The sequence below is a fragment of the Lipotes vexillifer genome, unplaced genomic scaffold, assembly GCF_000442215.2.
Source record: "Lipotes vexillifer unplaced genomic scaffold, Lipotes_vexillifer_v1.1 scaffold1023, whole genome shotgun sequence".
NCBI lineage: Eukaryota > Metazoa > Chordata > Mammalia > Artiodactyla > Lipotidae > Lipotes > Lipotes vexillifer.
In genome coordinates, this window is record NW_006799713.1 from 145,249 (window position 1) to 168,270 (window position 23,022).

General features: G+C 36.7%; 1 protein-coding gene across 1 annotated transcript in view; it reads right to left on the reverse strand.

Annotated features, from left to right (window-relative positions):
- The window catches only part of FDX1 (ferredoxin 1), a 36,390-nt gene that overhangs the window by 4,157 nt on the left and 9,211 nt on the right, over positions 1–23,022 (reverse strand). The window contains exon 3 of the mRNA XM_007471870.1: positions 1,315–1,444. Coding sequence (XP_007471932.1) covers positions 1,315–1,444 — 130 coding nt within the window. The remainder of the gene's footprint in view (positions 1–1,314; positions 1,445–23,022) is intronic.

The following is a 23,022-nucleotide window of genomic DNA, read 5'->3' on the forward strand; positions in this document are numbered from 1 at the left end:
CAAAGCATTTCTACTAAAATTCTGTGTACTTAAGAATATCAGCTATAAAATGCCATAAAAGCTATTTCCTGCTTTCCATTATCTTGTTCTAAAACTTCTGAATTTTATTATCAAAGTTCTTGGCTAGTTTACATTGACAATAGATCTCTTGTATCTTCTCACACTCGTGTATCTCTCCTAACCGTAGCTCTCCATTTCCTCTCATTTTTTTTTCTTTTCATTCAGAATATTATCTGTTACATGCGCCTACAAATTTCACCTGAATAAAAGGGCAAGCAGTTAGCTATGATTTACCCCTCACATTGAAAGAAACAATTTTCAGAACCAAATTAACACAACACTGAGTGTATTCTGTGTGTTATCCTCTAGAAAAAAAAGGAGGTGTTGATAGAGAATGTGGCACCTGAAGATGTGAGGGGAGACAGGCAGATGGCAGCCACAATAAATACCAATGACCTAATAACTTTTTGAGGATTATTAGATAAGAGGGTTTATCTTAAGGATCTAATAAAATTGTGGTTACATGATACACATGAAATAAAGCTATTATTATTACTATTATTTCTTATTTTTTAAACTATTTTTCATTAGGGCCACCAAATTACAGTTAAACACCAAAGCCAACCTTAATTAAATAAACTCTTGTTATCTTGTCCCTTGAAACAGTAAATTAACTACCTATCTTCCCTAACTCAAACCAAAAGACTAGATAATTAAAAAATAATAATAAGGTATCACTTGATATCTCTTGCTACTATAAATCTTACCACTTTTAAGAGTAATTCTACTTATTAATAACAAGAATAAGCTCTGATTAATTTACTTTAATGTACAGTTAGAAACAGAAGTATTCATTTTAACATAATTACTATTATATATTAAGTTCTTTTAAAAATTGTATTCTCTCAAGTAGGTAAAATTTTCCATTATAATTTCTTTCAATTATCAAATCTGTCCTTCAAGAATACCATAAAAAGCAATAAATTTAATCCCAACTCATTAAATTGTGATAAATATTAATTCCTGGAATAAAAATAGATGAAAGAAGATTTATTAGGATCTAGAACTTATGCTTCCATCCAATTATTTTTTTTTTTACTTTTGTTAAAAGTTTCATAAGGGTTAAACTGTAGAATACATAAGAGAAATGTCACATATTTGATATTCAAAGTCTGTGACTGTTATCTATCTACACTGGGAGAACCCTATTACATGCATGCATATTACATGTCTCTGGTCAGAGACAGACACGAACTAATAAAACTTTTATCCTCCTATATTATTATTACAACAGAAGTGGTCCAAAAATCTTACCTATCTGTTAGTCCATATGCCAGATCAAGCATGTCATTCTCCTCATCACTGATTGCTTCTAATTTCTCAAATATGTGCTGTTCAAAGATGAGGTGACAGGTGGAGCAAGCCAAGGTTCCCTCACATGCACCTACAAAAGCAACAAACATTGAATATGCTCCCTGCTACATTCAACACAATTCAAAATTGACTTGAATTAATTAAATTAAATAATTTCTAAATTTAAAAATCAGCATTAGCATACATCAGTGATAGGACTTTATTTCTGAATAAGAATTAGGGACAACCCCCCCATACCCAACACACACACACACACACACACACACACACACACAGAGTTTGAAATCACTTTCAAATATTATTTTTAAAAGGTATGAACTAGATGCTGTGAGGGGAAACATAAAAATACAAATCCTAATACCAAAGAGCTTACAAGTTAATAAACTCAGATATGCATACATACAAAAATGTATGCATTTTAAACTTATATAGTAATGATTTATATAACAGCTATGCAAGTTACTTACCTTTTCCTGGAGAGTGCAACACAATTTATAAAGCCTCACAGTATATAAGAGGAACCAGAAAGTAACCAAACTGACATCTAAAGTTAAATATTTTTCCCTCTCAATCTCTCCTTATAATCAGGACAGAATCAAATAAGTCACTTTAAGAGTCACATTGGGGGGCTTCCCTGGTGGCGCAGTGGTTGAGAGTCCGCCTGCCGATGCAGGGGACACGGGTTCGTGCCCCGGTCCAAGAGGATCCCACGTGTCATGGAGCGGCTGGGCCCGTGGGCCATGGCCGCTGAGCCTGCACGTCCGGAGCCTGTGCTCCGCAACGGGAGAGGCCACAGCAGTGAGAAGCTCGCGGACCGCAAAAAAAAAAAAAAAAAAAAAGAGTCACATTGGTTTGGGACTTCCCTGGTGGCACAGTGGTTAAGAATCCACCTGACAATGCAGGGGACACGGGTTTGACCCCTGGTCCGGGAAGATCCCACATGCTGTGGAGCAACTAAGTCTGTGTGCCACAACTACTAAGCCTGAGCTCTAGAGCCCGCGAGCCACAGCTACTGACTGAGCCCATGTGTCACAACTACTGAAGCCCACGCACCTAGAGCCAGTGCTCTGCAACAAGAGAAGCCACCGCAATGAGAAGCCCGCACACCGCAATGAAGAGTAGCCCCAGCTCGATGCAACTAGAGAAAGCCCATGTGCAGCAACTAAGACCCAACGCAGCCAAAAATTAATTAATTTTAAAAGAGTTCTTTGTACATTAAAAAAGAGAGTCACACTGGTTTAAAATAGAGAAGGATATTTCTCCCGTTCCATGTTTTTAAAAGTCATCAATTTAACAGTTATTTATTGAGTGCATATTAATATGCCAAGGACTGTGAAAAGGGAACTGAAAAGTCATCTAGTCCAACTAAACTATGAATCTTCTCTGCAAAATCCTTTTCCCAGGGGTTACCCAGCTTTTGCTTGAAAACTTCCTGACAAAGAAATCCTCACTGCTTAAGCCAGCCAATTTCACACTCGTTTTCTACTGAGCTAAAAGTCTGTCACTCTGTAACTTTCCACCTACTGCTCCAATTCTATCCCATGAAGTCAAATCCTTTTTTTCTCTCTGGCTCTACCGAGGTATAACTGACAAATAAAATTGTAAGATATTTAAGGCACACATCATGATGATTTGATATATGTATACACTGTGAAAGGACTCCTCTCATTTAGTTAACACATCTGTAACCTCATATATTTACTTATTTGTTTTTAGTGAGAACATGTAAGTTCTACTCTCTCGGCAATACAGTGTTATCACTGCAGTCACCATGATTTACATTAGATCCTCAGTCCTTAATCATCTCAGAGCTGAAATTTTATACCCTTTTACCTATTCACCTCCCTATTTCCCAACCTCCCCCAAGCCCCTGGCAACCACTTTTCTATTCTCTGTTTCTATGAGTTTAGTTAGCGAATCCTTCTAAATAACAGCTGTTCATATATTTGAGAATGTTCTTTCTTCTTCAGGCTGAGCGTAACCAGGCCCTCCAAATTTTTCTTACATAATGACATAGTTCTCAATCCCTTCCCTCAGTCTGGTTGGGCTTTTCTTAAAATACAGCATCCGGAAGAGGACCTGACAAAACAGAATCATCCAGAATCATGTTCTCATTAAATTCTACCTAAAAAAATTATTCTGGTTTGTTTCTGAGTAATATTTTTTAAAGCCACTACACAACTGTAAAGATTATAGAGTCCTAGGAGTAACTTCAGTTTGATTTAGATTCTTTTGGTCAATAAACACTATATAAAATATTAATAGAACTGCTATCAATAATTAGTGAACTTCTTAATTTTCCTCAGAACAAATTTATCATTTTAAAAAGAGTTGTTCTTTTATAAGTTAAACATTTGTTACTCATATTTTATTTTTTAAAACATCAAGAAAGAAGAGACAGACTTCCTTAAACATTCATTTTCATTAAATCTCATTCAAAGCAGTAACAAGATAAAGCACAGAGACACCATATAGTGCTGTACAGGGGTCATAAGCATGGACTGTAGAGCCAGATTCGCTGGCTTCAATCCCAGCTCCACATTTTACTAATGGCATCACCTTGGGCCACTACACCCTCCTGCCTTAATTTCCTCAATAGTAACTGTACCAACCTCACATAATAGTTGCAAGAATTACATATAAGTGTGTACTTAACATATGTACTTGCAACCACAACTGACTGGTAGAGAATAAGAACTATTCAAGTGTTGGTAATTATTATGATTTGGAAGTTATAAGAAAACTTAAGAGTCATTCAACTTTTTTAAAGGTAAAAGTAAGAATTAAACCCAAGAAGTTAAATGAATCAATTATGAATTCCTGCCACTCAATAATCTAATTCACCTTATGTGAATATTAAATATATAAACATATATATACATATATTCAGTGCATTTATGTAATACACAAATATATACCCACACCAATTGGTTATTTGAACAAGCACTTTCCTTTTCTACTTTTGTATAAATATGAGGCATTTCACAGAAAAAGGTAAATGGATATATTTTACTTAAAAAGAAGTAAGCTTCCTCTGCTTAAAAAAATACAGATAGGTAGGTAGGTAGGAAGAAAGAAAGAGAGGGAAGGAGGGAGGGAGGGAGAGAGAGGAAGGAAGGGAGGGAGAGGGAGGGAGGAAACCCCTGCAGTAAAAGGAGAACTGGTGTAGTACAACCCTGAGGCCATCTGGGCTCTAGATGAATCTGCCATACTGTCTGCTATGTCCTGGGCAAGCCTCTCAAGGGCCTCAGTTTTCTTCTCATCTGTACCATGAGAGACTGAAGCAGATGATATCTAAGGGCCTGTTCTCTCTAACATTTTATGACTCCACAAAGAAGAATTACAGTTCTTAATGGATTTGTTCCCTAGTATTCAATAAATATATACTAACTTTGTTTTCTGTTTTTATCTCATCAATACCCAATCCAGACAAACTCAAAACTAAAATGGCAAATCGCTCTGAAGATACTATGGGACAAAATTCAGGAAATCCAGCATCTTTTGTCTTAAAAAGTACGTAAAACCTCCTTATAAAATATACCAAGCAACTCTCCTAATTTAAAAAGCTTATAACTTCCCTTCATATTTTTATTATTAAAAAAAAGACAAATCCTGAGAACTGCAAGCCATGTGTAACAGAAGATGCAAGAAAAACAAAACTCATAGTCCAGGGTGGGATGTGGTGCTAGGGGCTAGAGAGGCAGACAGGGGACCAAGCATGGAGGTCTCTCATGCTCTCCTAAGGAGCTTGAGCTGTCCTATAAGTACACTCCCTGTTTCCTGACACGGTGGGTAAACTAGCATGCTCGTAGTGGGTGGGCTGACACAGAGATGTTTCTGGCCAGGGGTTAGGAGCACCTGTCACTTCACTGCCCCTCTCCTGGATCCAGACCCTGGAGGACAGTGGCTGCTGTTGAAGTTATGGGAAGATTCTAAAGGATTCTGAGTAGGAAAGTGACATGGTATGTTTACTTTGGTTAGATCTTGCTGGTGCCTGTGTGTAAAGGATGGATTTGACATGAACAAGACAGAAGCAAAAGTCATGAGATTTCACCAAGGAGGAGGGGGAAAAAGAGGAAAAGAAAGATAAGAAACTGAGTCAAGGAGAGACCCGCCCCCTCCAAGAAAAGGAGTCAAAATACAAATGTATCAAATGCTAGAGAGAGAACCAGAAAGTGTGACATGAGAAAAGCCCAGGGAAGAAGCGAGTGCATACAATATGGTCTCAATAATCTTGGAATGCAGAGTAAAGTTCACATGCTAATAAATCCCTCCAGAAAATTTAGGACATTCTTTTTTTTGCCACCTGGTCAGTCAAAATGAAGAGTTACCATCCGTGTTCCAGCTCTTCACTTTCTTCCCTAGGAAACCTCAATTCTTTTAACCTTCTCTTAAAGGCTTTATTTTCATTCTCTAATAGTTTTCATTGCTCCTCTCAGGAACCTTGCCAATTATTTCCACATCTTGCTTAAGTTGCCAAGTTCAGAGCTGAAGAAAGTATTCTAGTAAGAATTTGACAAATGTTGAATATATACAGAAGATTAACTTTTGGTTCCTACACTCAAGTTCCTATTATACATTCTAGTCCCATATTTATTCTTTAGATAAACGTACCATGCTCAGGATTCCTTATTTTACAGTTCCTTTCAAACTTTTTCTATCACAAGTTGTCAACAGGTATGCTTTTCTTATTCTTTGTACTAGGAAGAAACTCAAATATAATAGAAACTTTAAAACTCAGAATGAATCAACTCAGCATGCATAAGATGGCTACCACTGAACCAGAGACACATATGGTCATACAGTGGTACAAGTAACACTACAGAAAAAAAATATGGAGCAAAGATTTACAAACCCTGTGGATAGTACTTAAAAGAAAAAATAGTCAATCCTGCAAAACTCCAAAATAATAAGACAATCTGAGCAGTTCTTTGGAGGGTTTTTTTTCTTAGATTTAAACTATATGTTCTATAAAAAAGAAAAAAAATTTAGAGAACAGTGAAGACATGTCTCTGAAAAAGTATTAGGAGGAAAAAAGATTTTAAAAGTGAGCTTAATACTGTGAGAAGAAAACTTTAAGAAAAAGTGACTCTGTTTTTGTTTTTATTTCATCTCATGGCTTCATGATGGGTATTTCTGCCAATTTATTTGTTTCCTGGTCTGGTAATTAGAGGGAGCTCCCCAATTAATAAGCATCTGACTTTTGCCTTTTTGGTATACAGGTCTATGAATCTTAACACATGTATAAGTTTGTGTACCCAGTACCATATACAGGATACAAAATAGGTTCGTTATGCAAAAGAAACTCCCCTGTGTTGCTGTGCCTCTGGAGTCACAGCCTGCATTTCTATACAGTAACAACGAACCACAAAGACAAATTAAGAAAAACAATTCCATTTACAATCGCATCAAAAAGAATAAAATACCTAGGGGTAAATGTACCTAAGGAGGTAAAAGATCTGTACTCAGAAAACTATAAGACACTGATCAAAGAAAGTAAAGACAACTCAGATGGAAACACACACTGTGTTCATGGGTTTGAAGAATTAATATTGTTAAAATGACCATACTACCCAAGGCAATCTACAGATTCAATGCAATCCCTATCAAATTACCAGTGGCATTTTTCACAAAACTAGAACAAAATTTTTTTTAATTTGTATGGAAACACAAAAGATCCCAAAGAGCCAAAATAACTTGAGAAAGAAGAACAGAACTGGACGTATCGATCTCCCTGACTCAGACTATACTACAAAGCTATAGTAACCAAAACAGTATGGTACTGGCATAAAAACAGACACATAGATTAATGGAACAGAATAGAGAGCCCAGAAACAAACCCACACACCTATGGTCAATTAATCTATGACAAAGAAGAATATACAACGGAGAAAAGACAGTTTCTTCAGTAAATGGTGCTGGGAAAACTGGATACTACATGTAAAAGAATAAAATTAGAACATTCTCTAACACCATATACAAAAATAAACTCAAAATGGATTAAAGACCTACCTGTAAGACCTGAAACCATAAAACTCCCAGAAGAAAACAGAACACTCTTTAACACCACAGCAATACTTTTTAAATCTGTCTCATAAAGCAAAGGAAATAAAAGCAAAAATAAACAAATGGAACCTAATTAAACTTAAAAAGGTTTTGCATATAGCAAAGAAAACCATTGACAAAATGAAAAGACAATCTACTGAATGGGAGAAAATATCTGCAAATGATACGACCAATAAGGGATTAATCTCCAAAATATATAAGCAGCTTATACAAATCAACATCAAAAAAACCAAACATCCCAATTTAAAAATGGGCAGAAGATCTGAAGAGTATAGCCACAATGTAATACAGTATGGAGGTTCCTCAAATAATTAAAAATAGAACTACCATATGACCTAGCAATCCGATTTCTAGGCATACATTTAAAGGAAATGAAATAACTACGTCAAAGAAATATCTGCACTCCCATGTACACTGCAGCATTATTCACAATAGCCAAGATATGGAGACAACACAAGTGTATGTCCATGGATGAATGAATAAGATGGGGGGGGTGTGTGTGTGGGTGTGTGTGTACAGATACACACACAATGGAGTGCTACTCAGCAATAAAATAGAAGAAAATCCTGCCATTTGTGAAACAAATAGACCTTGAGGGGATTATGCTAAGTGAAATAAATAAGACAGAGATAGACAAACAGTGTATGACATCACTTGTATGTGGAATCTAAAAAAGTCAAACGCGTAGAAACAGAGTAATGGTGGGGGCTAAAGGAAATGGGGAGGATGGTCAAAGGGTGTAAACTTTCAGCTGTAAGATGAATAAGGTCTGAGGATCTACTGTAAAACATGGTGACTACAGATATAATACTGTATTATCCACTTGAAATTTGCTGAGAGTAATCTTAAATGTTTTAACCACACACACACAAAAAAGGAAATGATGTGAGGTTAACCCTATTGTAATCATTTTGCAACTGAGATGTGTATCAAACCATCATGTTGTACACCTTAAACTTACACAACGTTAGTTGTCAATTATACCTCAATAAAGCTAGAAAATAAATAAAACAAAACCGTGGTGATGGCTGCACAACTCTCTGAATATACTAAAAAAACAACGTATACTTTCAATGAGTTAACTGTATGGTATGTGAATTATATCTCAGTAAAGCTCTTCCAAAAGAAAGAACTCAACTAGATATATTTTTAATGGGTCTACCACTGAACTCTTAATTCTATTTCACTCATCTACATGTCTATGTTTTTGCTAATATTACACTGTCTTGATTACTGTAGCATCAAGTTTTAAGATCTGTACTATATATATGTCTTCCAGCTTTATCTTTCTCTTCTAAAATTGTTTGGCTATTCTAGTTCATTTGTTTTTCTGTAAAAAGTTTAGAATCAGCTTGTCTGTATCTAGAAGAAATCCTGCTGAGATTTTAATGGGAAATGTATTAAATCTATATATCAATAAAACTGACATCTTTACTATGTTGTCTTCCAATCCATGAATACAGTATATCTCTCTACTACTTAGGTCTTTGCTCTCTTTCATCAGTTATATAACTTTCAGGATACTGATGCTATACATATTTTATTAGATTTAAACCTAAAAATTTCATTTTGAGGAGCTATTGTAAATGTTCTTTTTTTTGTAAATGTTCTTTAAAAATTTTTTTTGGTTTCCAACTGCTCATCGCTGGTACACAGAAATACAATTGATTTTTGTGTGTTGACCTTGTATCCTAGGACCTTGCTAAACTCACTTAGTTCTAAGATTTTTTTAATAGATTCCTTGTGATTTTCTATGTAAATAATCATCTAAAAACAAGACAGTTTTATTTCTTTTCAACCTGTATGCCTTTTAATTTTTTATTTTTATTTTATTTTACTTATTTTTTAAATTTTTGTTTATTTTTGGCTGCATTGGGTTTTCATTGCTGTGTGCGGGCTTCCTCTAGTTGCGGCGAGTAGGGGCTACTCTTCACTGAGGCACGCAGACTTCTCATTGTGGTGGCTTCTCTTGTTGTGGAGCATGGGCTCTAGGTGTGCGGGCTTCAGTAGTTGTAGCACACGGGCTCAGTAGCTGTGGCACACAGGCCCTAGAGCGCACAGGCTTCAGCAGTTGCGGTGGGCTCAGTAGTTGTGGCCCGCAGGCTCTAGGGCACGCGGGCTTCAGCAGTTGTGGTGCACGGGCTCACTAGTTCTGGCTCGTGGGCTCTAGAGCACAGGCTCAGTAGTTGTGGCGCACAGGCTTAGCTGCTCCACAGCATGTGGGATCTTCCTGGACCAGGGATCGAACCTGTGTCCCCTGCATTGGCAGGTGGATACTTAACCACTGTGCCACCAGGGAAGTCCTCTTTTTTCTTTTTTTGCTTCATTACACAAAGACTTCCAGCATGATGTTAGTAGGGTGGTGAGAACAGACATACTTGCCTTGTTCCTAATCTTAGGAGAAAGACATTTCATTCTTCAGCATCAAGCATGACGTTAGCTGTAGGCTTTTCATAGATATCCTTTATCAGCATCTGATTTTGCACCACAGCTGCCCACTTGTTTTCAGTTAAAACACGGGAGCTGCCACCAATTCTATATCCCATTTGAACAGAGTTCACATCGTTATTGAACATCCCTGCTGCTCCCAACTCCACTAGAGCCACAACCCAAAGGCTATAGGCAAGAACAAAGTGGATGACATTCCTGTCGGACCTCATCTTCTAACTCCTTTTCAGCATCACAGAATTCCCAGGCTCCTATCTAATATGATATTATCTGCATTGAAAATCAGCAGTATATATATTCCCAATGCCAGACTGCATAGTGGAGTCCCCATAGTGTATGTGGGGTGTGTGCATTGTGTGTGCAGTAGGTGGGCCCAAGGAGTTAAGGAGTTCTTGATCTGGTATTAAAAGTTAGAAGTTGCAATGCATTTTCTCATAGAAGCCAGGCTATAAATGGTGATTAAGTTAGTTGTGAAGAAACAGGTTCTGTGGGTTGGCCCGAAAAATTTAGCCACCATGTATAACGGTATTTCCATCGGAAAACAAATTCCAAATGCCAACTAGTTGACCTGAAAATGGATTTGGTAAACAAAACCTATCCCTAAAATGGTGTTTGTTGTTTTTTATGCTTATCACATACACAGGGAACAACTATACAAAACACACAGTGGGAGGCAACCTATCAAAGGAAAAAGGATACAAAAGCAACAACTATAGAACCTTCAATCTAAAACTGATAGCTGATCAAAATATGGGTACACTGATATAATAATACATGTGGAGAGTTGGGGATTGAAAGTTCGAAAGTTATGTGACTTATGCTTATATACAGCGCCAAAGCAGCACTGACAGCTGTCAGCTTTTAGTGTCTTTATAAGTGGTTGGTTATATAACAGTAAATTAATAGGGGAAATGTGTACATATGTGTGTATATACATATGTAAATACAGAGATACATACACATATATTAAACATAAAGTGATCACATTTTATGAGGAATACTTTCTCAAGGATTTTGAAATTGTTGAAGTCTCATAATTCGAATTATATTCTCAATGAAACAAAATGTAACGTAAGGAGTGGGTTCTTATAGTTCGTAAATCTATAATCCTCATATCATATTTTTGTTGCAAAATATACTTAGAACAAACATTTGAAGTGAAACTTTTTCCATTACTATGTCCACATTTCAAATAATCAAAGATACTCCATGGCTTACAACAGACGATAATCTGAACTGACTTAGGGACACATTACAGCCGTATTAGCCCCTGATGCCAGCATTTTATCCATCATCCTTGCTTAGTTACACAACAACTGTCATGAACTTAAAGGTGTGTACAGTTTAGTGCTGCTTTAATATTGTTGGCATTCTGGCTAATGATTCAGTTCTGTCTCCTAAATTAACAGTAATACAAATCATGATAGGTTTTTGGCTTTCTTCATTGCATTCTGTCACATTTAACTTCTGTCCCAAAATAACTCGCTTTCGGATGCATTTTTCGGCATTAACGCTTAATGAATGCTTGGCTGAAACTGTCATAGGCTTTAAAATGATATTAAATTATAACCACAGTTTTAAATATCAGCACTACAGTCAACAAAAATCACACAGACATCAGATGTCTGGAAACAGCACAGTTCACATGATACTGACAAAGGCTGACAGGTATTTGTTTACAATTGTAAAAGGCATGGAAGCAAATATAAAATTTATAATTCGCACAGCCTGCCAGCTTGAAATTATGGGATTCTTGACAAAAGGTTTGGTTTTCACAGTATTTCTGATTTTACTAGAGTAAGAACCTTAATATTGTTAACCTGTACAATTTCAAATTTACATAATTTTAAAATTACATTAAGAATAAGTAAGGCATGGGGCTTCCCTGGTGGCGTAGTGGTTGAGAGTCCGCCTGCCGATGGGCCGGGAAGATCCCGCATGCCGCGGAGCGGCTAGGCCCATGAGCCATGACCACTGAGCCTGTGCATCCGGAGCCTGTGCTCCACAACGGGAGAAGCCACAACAGTGAGAGGCCCACGTACCACAAAAAAAAAAAAAAAAGAAAAGAATAAGTAAGGCATGGTTACTGGCTCATTTCAAGGTTGATGATGAATAAAACTCTAAACTGAGGTGGTTTTTTTTTTTAAAAAGACCAATACTAAGGTTTTGCACAAAAGCTTAGAAATCCCTGCCATAAAACTATTCCCAGAGAAAATTAGTTATCTGCAGACTATTGCTCCTTTCATGTAACTTGAGAGGTTTCCACCAGGAAAAGATTGTTTCGTGTGTGTGTAACCATGCTAAGATAATTTGGATATCTGTAATGATGCTGACAAGATAGAATGCCTAACCCCTTTCCCAAACAAAACTCCAGGGGATAGCTATGTGGAAATATTATATATTAAAAATATGAAACTATATAAAAATATAAAACCTAATTTTCTAGAGTAAACCTTGATCCACCAGAGCTGGAAATACAGTATGTTATTAAGGAGTCAATAAACATAATCCAAATAGAGATTTATATGATCATTATCAGGGTCACCAAATTTGAATAATTTCCCTCCAAACAGACACATGAAGGAAATACATAATATTTAAGAAAAAAACAGTCTGAGATAATAAACTAGGTAAATTTGATCAGAGAGGTGTAACTGCCCCCTAGTGACAGAATACTATAATACACTCTGAAAACTTAAAGATCATCTAAAAAATCTACATTAACTTAAAAGCTGGAATGTTCATAAATTTATTGCTTCCAAAATTTACAATTTTCCCTTTTTACTCACTTGTCCATTCAAAACTTCACTTCATATATAAATAAAACAAGGATGATTTTATACTTTATCACAGTCTCTTAGGAGAAAAATGCACAAGTAAACAAATATACAATTAACAGGTTGTGATAAATGCCATGAAAAAAATGAAAAGGATGCTGCGATGGAGAATAACAGGTTCAGGGTAATTAAAGAACATTTTGGACTGGGTGGTTGGGCAAAGCCCCACTAAGGAAGTATTACAATATAAGATAAACTGAGACCAGATGGATAAAAAGCAAACACATACAGGATATTCAGGGTGGAGTGAGAGGGAAGTGACCCAGGCAGAAGAAAATGCAAAGCATGTACGAAGTCTCCAAGCTAGAAATTCTGGGTGAGTTCAGCTCTTGATAAAAGGCCAGTGTGGCCAAACTGAGAGAAAGAACAATGAGAAATGGGGAAGAGGAAGAAAGGCAGATGGGGCCATTAATGCAAAACCTTTTAGGCTAGGGTAAGTAATGTGGACTTTAACCTAAATGAAAAGTTATTCATGGATTTAAATCAAGGAACCTGTCTGATGTGCATTATGATGAATCACCCTAGTGGCTGGGCTCAAGAGCAGAAGCAGAGTAGTGCAGTTCCTGGAACATAGTAACTAGCCAGCCCCAAGTAGTGACTGCAGGGATGGTGAACACAGGACACATTGGAGACATACATGGAGCACATCTGACAGGAGCTGCTGATGGACTGAAGGTAGAGGATAGGGAAGAAGGAAGAATAAAAGACGCTCTCCAGTTTCAGGCTGGAGCACCTGAGTGATGCTCGCTACTGGCAGAAAAGATTCTCAGAAAGATAAGTTTCAGTGGGGGGGAAAGAATCAAAATCTGTTTAAATATGTTGACTTGTTTAAATGCCTGTGCAATTTCCAAGACATAAAGTAGGAAGTTGAATCTATAAGTCCAGGGCTCAGAGGAATGGTGTGAGCTAACAATGTAAACTTAAGAGTCTATGAGCATCTGCACACCAGTCAGAATGGCCATCATCAAAAATACTACAAACAATAAATGCTGGAGAGGGTGTGGAGAAAAGGGAACGCTCTTGCACTGTTGGTGGGAATGTAAATTGATAAAGCCACTACAGAGAACAGTATGGACGTTCCTTAAAAAACTAAAAATAGAACTACCATACGACCAAACAATCCCACTGCTGGGCGTATACCCTGAGAAAACCATAATTCAAAAAGAGTCATGTACCAAAATGTTCATTGCAGCTCTATTTACAATAGCCAGGATATGGAAGCTACCTAAGTGTCCATCAACAGATGAATGAATAAAGATGTGGCACATATATAGAATGGAATATTACTCAGCCGTGAAAAGGAATGAAACTGAAGTATTTGTAGTGAGATGGATGGACCTAGAGACTGTCGTATAGAGTGAAGTAAGTCAGAAAGAGAAAAACAAATACCATATGCTAACATATATATGGAATCTAAAAAACAAAAAATTGTCATGAAGAACCTAGGGGCAAGACGGGAATAAAGTTGCAGACCTACTGCAGAATGGACCTGAGGATACGGGCAGGGCGAAGGGTAAGCTGGGACAAAGTGAGAGAGTGGCATGGACATATGTACACTACTAAACGTAAAATAGCTAGCTAGTGGGAAGCAGCTGCATAGCATAGGGAGATCAGCTCGGTGCTTTGTGACCACCTAGAGGGGTGGGATAGGGAGGGTGGGAGGGAGGGAGATGCAAGAGGGAAGAGATATGGGGACACATGTATAACTGATTCACTTTGTTATAAAGCAGAAACTAACACACCATTGTAAGGCAATTATATGCCAAAACAGATGTTAAATAAATAAAGTAAATTTTATACAAAAAAAAAAAAAAGAGTCTATGAGTATCTGGATGGGATTTAAGGTCACAGAAGGGATAAGATCATCCAGGGAGAAACTGTAGAGACACTCTGTACTTGGCCACCCTCGTCTGCACATGGTGTTCACCTATGAGCATGACTATAACAAAGGCAATATGTAAAGGGTGTCCTGTATTCAACTTTAGAAATGAACTAAATAGTTGCCCCTATAATGTTATCACAACCTCTTCTTTATAAACATAATATTTCAGACTTCTTGACTGCATTTTTGTCATCTTTGTTCTAGAAAGTGGCTGAGTCTTAACTCTATCTTTTGTGAACCTAGTTTAGCTTATCTCAAATGTGTATTTACATGCCAAAATTTCTGGACACATTAAGATCCTTGATCTTTAAAGTTTCTCTTCTAAGTCTGTATAAATGAATGCAGGGGCTTCCCTGGTGGCACAGTGGTTGAGAGTCCGCCTACCGATGCAGGGGACGTGGGTTCGTGCCCCGGTCCGGGAAGATCCCACATGCCGCAGAGCGGCTGGGCCCGTGAGCCATGGTTGCTGAGCCCGCGCGTATGGAGCCTGTGCTCCGCAATGGGAGAGGCCACAACAGTGAGAGGCCTGCGTACCACAAAAAAAAAAAAAAAAAAAAAATGAATGCAGATATCTTATCAAACTACTGAAGACTGTATTGGCATTAAATTTTCTGTATTTCTAGGGTATCAGGGGAAAAAGATTCTGTTAGTGGTTATCTCTGTGTGATAAGACTATAGGGAGAAGGAAGAAGAACTACAATCCTGCAGCCTGTGGAACGAAAAACCACATTCACAGAAAGATAGACAACATGAAAAGGCAGACAGCTATGTACCAGATGAAGGAACAAGATAAAACCCCAGAAAAACAACTAAATGAAGTGGATAGGCAACCTTCCAGAAAAAGAATTCAGAATAATAAGAGTGCAGATGACCCAGGAACTCGGAAAAAGAATGGAGGCAAATATCGAGAAGATGCAAGAAATGTTAAACAAAGACCTAGAAGAATTAAAGAACAAACAAACAGAGATGAACAATACAATAACTGAAATGAAAACTACACTAGAAGGAATCAATAGCAGAATAACTGAGGCAGAAGAACAGATAAGTGACCTGGAACACAGAATGGTGGAATTCACTGCTGCAGAACAGAATAAAGAAAAAAGAATGAAAAGAAATGAAGACAGCCTAAGAGACCTCTGGAACAACATTAAACGCAACAACATTTGCATTATAGGGGTCCCAGAAGGAGAAGAGAGACAGAAACGACCCGAGAAAATGTTTGAAGAGATTATAATCAAAAACTTCCCTAACGTGGGAAAGGAAATAGGCACCCAGGTCCAGGAAGCACAGAGAGTCCCATACAGGATAAATGCAAGGAGAAACATGCCGAGACACACAATAATAAATTGGCAAAAATTAAAGACAAAGAAAAATTATTGAAAGCAGCAAGGGAAAAATGACAAATAACATACAAGGGAACTCCCATAAGGTTAACAGCTGATGTCTCAGCAGAAACTCTACAAGCCAGAAGGAAGTGGCATGATATACTTAAAGTGATGAAAGGGAAGAACCTACTACCGAGATTAAACTACCTGTCAAGGATCTCATTCAGATTTGATGGAGAAATCAAAAGCTTTACAGACAGGCAAAAGCTAAGAGAATTCAGCACCACCAAACCAGCTCTACAACATATGCTAAAGGAACTTCTCTAAGTGGGAAACACAAGAGAAGGACCTACAAAAATAAACCCAAAACAATTACGAAAATGGTAATAGGAACATACATATCAATAACTACCTTAAACGTGAATTGATTAAATGCTCCAACCAAAAGACACAGGCTCACTGAATGGATACAAAAACAAGACCCATATATATGCTGTCTACAAGAGATCCACTTCAGACCTAGGGACACATACAGACTGAAAGTGAGGGGATGGAAAAGATATTCTATGCAAATGGAAATCAAAAGAAAACTGGAGCGGCAATACTCATATCAGATAAAATAGACTGTAAAATAAAGAATGCTACAAGAGACAAGGAACGACACTACATAATGATCAAGGGATCAATCCAAGAAGAAGAGAAAACAATTATAAATATATATGCACCCAACATAGGAGCACCTCAATACATAAGGCAACTGCTAACAGCGATAAAACAGGAAATCAACAGTAACACAGTAAGAGTGGGGGACTTTAACACCTCACTTATACCAATGGACAGATCATCCAAACAAAATTAATAAGGAAACACAAACTTTAAATGATAAAATAGACCATATAGATTTAATTGATATTTATAGGATGTTCCATCCAAAAACAGCAGATTACACTTTCTTCTCAAGTGCACACGACACATTCTCCAGGATAGATCACATCTTGGGTCACAAATCTAGCCTCAGTAAATTTAAGGAAACTGAAATCATATCAACCATCTTTCCTGACCACAACGCTATAAGATTAGAAATGAATTAAAGGGAAAAAATGTAAAAAACACAAACACATGGAGGCTAAAAAATACGCTACTAAATAACCAAGAGATCACTGAAGAAATCAAAGAAAAATCAAAAAATACCTAGAGACAAATGACAATGAAAACATGACTATTCAAAACCTATGGGATGCAGCAAAAGCAGTTCTAAGAGGGAAGTTTATAGCAATACAAGCCTACCTCAAGAAACAAGAAAATCTCAAATAAACAATCTAACCTTACACCTAAGGGAACTAGAGAAAGAAGAACAAACAAAACCCAAAGTTAGCAGAAGGAAAGAAATCATAAAGATCAAAGCAGAAATAAATGAAATAGAAACAAAGAAAACAATACCAAAGATCAATAAAACTAAAAGCTGATTCTTTGAGAAGATAAACAAAATTTGATAAACCATTAGCCAGACTCATCAAGAAAAAGAGGGAGAGGACTCAAATCAATAAAATTAGAAATGAAAAAGGAGAAGTTACAACACACACCGCAGAAATACAAAGCATCCTAAGAGACTACTACAAGCAACTCTATGCCAATAAAACGGACAACCTGGAAGAAATGGACAAATTCTTAGAAAGGTATATCCTTCCATGACTGAACCAGGAAGAAATAGAAAATATGAACAGACCAATCACAAGGAATGAAATTGAAACTGTGATTAAAAGTCTTCCAAGAAACAAAACCTCAGGGCCAGATGGCTTCACAGGTGATTTCTATCAAACATTTAGAGAAGCGCTAACAGCCATCCTTCTCAAACTCTTCCAAAAAAATGCAGAGGAAGGAACACTCCCAAACTCATTCTACGAGGCCACCATCGCCCTGATCCCAAAACCAGACAAAGATACTACAAAAAAAGAAAATTACAGACCAATATCACTGATGAATATAGATGCAAAACTCCTCAAAATAGTAGCAAACCAAATCCAACAACACATTAAAAGGATCATACACCATGATCAAGAGGGATTTATCCCAGGGATGCAAGGATTCTTCAATATATGCAAATCAATCAATGTGATACACCATATTAACAAACTGAAGAAGAAAAACCATATGATCATCTCAATAGATGCAGAAAAAGCTTTTGACAAAATTCAACACCCATTTTTGATAAAAACTCTCCAGAAAGTGGGCATAGAGGGAACCTACCTCAAAATAGTAAAGGCCATATATGACAAACCCACAGCAAACATCATTCTCAGTGGTGAAAAACTGAAAGCATTTCCTCTAAGATCAGGAACAAGACAAGGATATCCACTCTCACCACTATTATTCAACTTAATTTTGGAAGTCCTAGCCATGGCAATCAGAGAAGAAAAAGAAATAAAAGGAATACAAATTGGAAAAGAAGAAGTAAAACTGTCACTGTTTGCAGATGACATGATACTATACATAGAGAATCTTAAAGATGCCACCAGAAAACTACTAGAGCTAATCAATGAATTTGGTAAAGTTGCAGGATACAAAATTAATGCACAGAAATCTCTTGCATTTCTATACACTAATGATGAAAAATCTGAAAGAGAAATTAAGGAGACAATCCCATTTGCCACTGCAACAAAAAGAATAAAATACCTAGGAATAAACCTATCATGGGAGACAAAAGACCTGTATACAGAAAACTATAAAACACTGATGAAAGAAATTAAAGATGATACAAACAGATGGAGAGATATACCATATTCTTGGATTGGAAGAATCAATACTGTAAAAATGACTACACTACCCAAAGCAATCTACAGATTCAATGCAATCCCTATCAAATTACCAGTGGCATTTTTTACAGAACTAGAACAAAGAACCTTAAAATCTGTATGGAGACACAGAAGACCCGAGTAGCCAAAGTAGTCTTGAGGGAAAAAATCAGAGCTGGAGGAATCAGACTCCCTGACTTCAGACTATACTACAAAGCTACAGTAATCAAGACAATATGGTACTGGCACGAAAACAGAAATACAGATGGACTTAATTGATATATATAGGACACTCCATCCAAAAAGAACAGAATACACACTTATCTTTGATAAAGGTGGCAGGAATATACAGTGGAGAAAGGACAGCCTCTTCAATAAGTGGTGCTGGGAAAATTGGACAGGTACATGTAAAAGTATGAGATTAGATCACTCCCTAACACCATACACAAAAATAAGCTCAAAATGGATTAAAGACCTAAATGTAAGGCCAGAAACTATCAAACTCTTAGAGGAAAACATAGGCAGAACACTCTATGACATAAATCACAGCAAGATCCTTCTTGACCCATCTCCTAGAGTAATGGAGATAAAAACAAAAATAAACAAATGGGACCTAATGAAACTTCAAAGCTTTTGCACAGCAAAGGAAACCATAAACAAGACCAAAAGACAGCCCTCAGAATGGGAGAAAATATTTGCAAATGAATCAACTGACAAAGGATTAATCTCTAAAATTTACAGGCAGCTCATGCAGCTCAATAACAAAAAAATAAACAACCCAATCCAAAAATGGGCAGAAGACCTAAATAGACATTTCTCCAAAGAAGATATACAGACTGCCAACAAACACATGAAAGAATGCTCAACATCATTAATCATTAGAGAAATGCAAATCAAAACTACAATGAGATATCATCTCACACCAGTCAGAATGGCCATCATCAAAAAATCTAGAAACAATAAATGCTGGAGAGGGTGTGGAGAAAAGGGAACACTCTTGCACTGCTGGTGGGAATGTGAATTGGTTCAGCCACTATGGAGAACAGTATGGAGGTTCCTTAAAAAACTACAAATAGAACTACCATATGACCCAGCAATCCCACTACTAGGTATATACCCTGAGGAAACCAGAATTCAGAAAGAGTCATGTACCAAAATGTTCATTGCAGCTCTATTTACAATAGCCCGGAGATGGAAACAACCTAAGTGCCCGTCGTCGGATGAATGGATAAAGAAGATGTGGCACATATATACAATGGAATATTACTCAGCCATAAAAAGAAACGAAATTGAGCTATTTGTAATGAGGTGGATAGATCTAGAGTCTGTCATACAGAGTGAAGTAAGTCAGAAAGAGAAGGACAAATACCGTATGCTAACACATATATATGGAATTTAAGAAAAAAAAATGTTATGAAGAACCTAGGGGTAAAACAGGAATAAAGACAGAGACCTACTGGAGAACAGACTTGAGGATATGGGGAGGGGGAAGGGTGAGGTGTGTTAGGGCGAGAGAGAGACATGGACATATATATACTAACAAACGTAAGGTAGATAGCCAGTGGGAAGCAGCCGCATGGCACAGGGAAACCGGCTCGGTTCTTTGTGGCTGTCTGGAGGGGTGGGATAGGGAGGGTGGGAGGGAGGGAGACAAAGAGGGAAGAGATATGGGAACATATATATATGTATAACTGACTCACTCTGTTATAAAGCAGAAACTAACACACCATTGTAAAGCAATTATACCCCAATAAAGATGTTAAAAAAAAAAAAAAAAAGAAAAGGAAAACATAGGAAGAACACTCTTTGATATAAATCACAGCAAGATCTTTTTTTTGATCCACCTCCTAGTAATGGAAATTAAAACAAAAATAAACAAAAATGGACCTAATGAAACTTAGAAGTTTTGCAAAGCAAAGGAAACTACAAAGAAGACGAAAAGACAACCCTCAGAATGAGAGAAAATATTTGAAAATGTTTCAATGGACAAAGGATTCATCTCCAAAATATATAAACAGCTCATGCAGCTCAATATTAAAAAAACAAACAACCCAATCAAAAAATGGGCAGAAGACCTAAACAGACATTTCTCCAAAGAAGACATATAGATCGCCAAGAAGCACATGAATAGCTGCTCAACATCACAAATTATTAGAGAAATGCAAATCAAAACTACAATGAGGTATCACCTCACACCAGTTAGAACGGGCATCATCAGAAAATCTACAAACAACAAATGCTGGAGAGGGTGTGGAGAAAAGGGAACCCTCTTGCACTGTTGATGGGAATGTAAATTGATACAGCCACTATGGAGAACAGTATAGAGGTTCCTTAAAAAACTAAAAATAGAATTACCATATGACCCAGCAATCCTACTACTGGGCATATACACAGAGAAAACCGTAATTCAAAAAGACACATGTACCCCAATGTTCATTGCAGCACTATTTACAATAGCCAGGTCATGGAAGCAACATAAATGCCCATCGAGAGACGAATGGATAAAGAAGATGTGTTACATATATACAAAGGAATATTACTCAGCCATAAAAAGGAAGGAAATTGGGTCATCTGTAGAGACGTGGATGAATCTAGATACTGTCATACAGAGTGAAATCAGAAAGAGAAAAATATCGTATATTAACGCCTATATGTGTAACCTAGAAAAATGGTACAGATGAACTGGTTTGCAGGGCAGAAATTGAGACACAGATGTAGAGAACAAACGTATGGACACCAAAGGGGGAAAGCCGCGGGGGATGGGTATGGTGGTGTGATGAATTGGGAGATTGGGATTGACATATATACACTATTATGTATAAAATGGATAATAAGAACCTGCTGTATAAAAAGATAAATAAAATAAAATTCTAAATTCAAGAAAAAAAAATCTCCCCCCCCAAAAGAAAAGTAAAAACTATAGGAAGTTCTGATTTTTTTAATGTACTTCTTAAATTTGTTATAATGAACAATGAGCCTGTAGTAATAACTATGTTAACAAAAATAGCTAACATCTATTTAGCCTTGCTTAGATAAACTCATTGGATCTTTACAGCAACTTTACGAGGTAGATACTAACATTATTCCCATTTTACCCTTAAGGAGGCGAGGTATGAAGGGGTTAGAGACCTAACCCAAGGTCACAAGGCTGGCAAAGTGACAGAGCTAGGGAACAAATCAAGGCAGGAAGACTCCATTCTTAATCATTCTAACCAATGGTTTCCAAAAAGAATGTTTTAATTTTGAGTTCTATTTTACATCACAACCTAGTATACATATACTTTGTAAAATAGCTAAACAAGCATTTCATGGAATAATACAAAAGACGGTGTGTTTTTACACGTTCTTTTTAATTACTTTAAATTCTAGTTGAAAGCTATTAAGTTGATTATATGACCCACAAATGGTTGCAACCTGCAGTTTGAAAAACAGTGTACTACAATATATACCTTTTAAAAATTAAAGAAAAATACTTTTTAAAAATTTTAAAGATACTTTCAAGTATTAAGGTCAAAATACTTACACTTTTATTTCAAAGTAATGGAAAGCAACTTATGAAAATTATCTACTATAAATAAAGTAATGTAAAATACTTTATGTAGCTACTGAATGTAGCTTCATGTAAAATAGAAGCTAAAAGCCTTTCAAATAAATGTTTAAAATTAATTTTATTTATTTTTTTTTTTGCACATTTAAAGAGCCTTTCCTAACGGCTGAAAATAATACCTCATTTGAAAAACAGGCAGACAGTTTGAGCAAACAATTTATAAAACAAGCTTTACTAAGTAATTCCATCCCCAGGAATTTAATGCAAGAAAATTATAGAACATAAACACAGAAAGGTATTTCTGGGGATGTTCACCTTAAGGTTATTTACAATAGTTGAAAATTGGAAGCCACCTAAATGTCCAAAGAAAGAGATGGATTAAATACACCATGACACTTAAAGTCTCCCCTCTGCCTCCCTCCTATCAACAGGTAATCACTGATATTTGTTCTTAAAACAAAAAAATCTTCAGAGATTTTTTTTCTTTTTTAAACACAGCCATATAGTACCCCCTTGTAGGACTATATAGATCAGTCCTCTATCGATGGGCATTTGCTTCTTTCAAATCTTTCACTGTTACAAACATCTTTGCAGTAAACAGCCTAGTATACACGTCCTTTCCTAAAGCTGAGATGGAATCTGTGAAGAAATTTACAGAAAGAGATTTACCAGTTCACAGCCTCCACATTAGCCTTCCCAGAGCACAAGAGATCAGCTTTCTCAAGGGCAGGAACAAAGTTCACTATTTCTT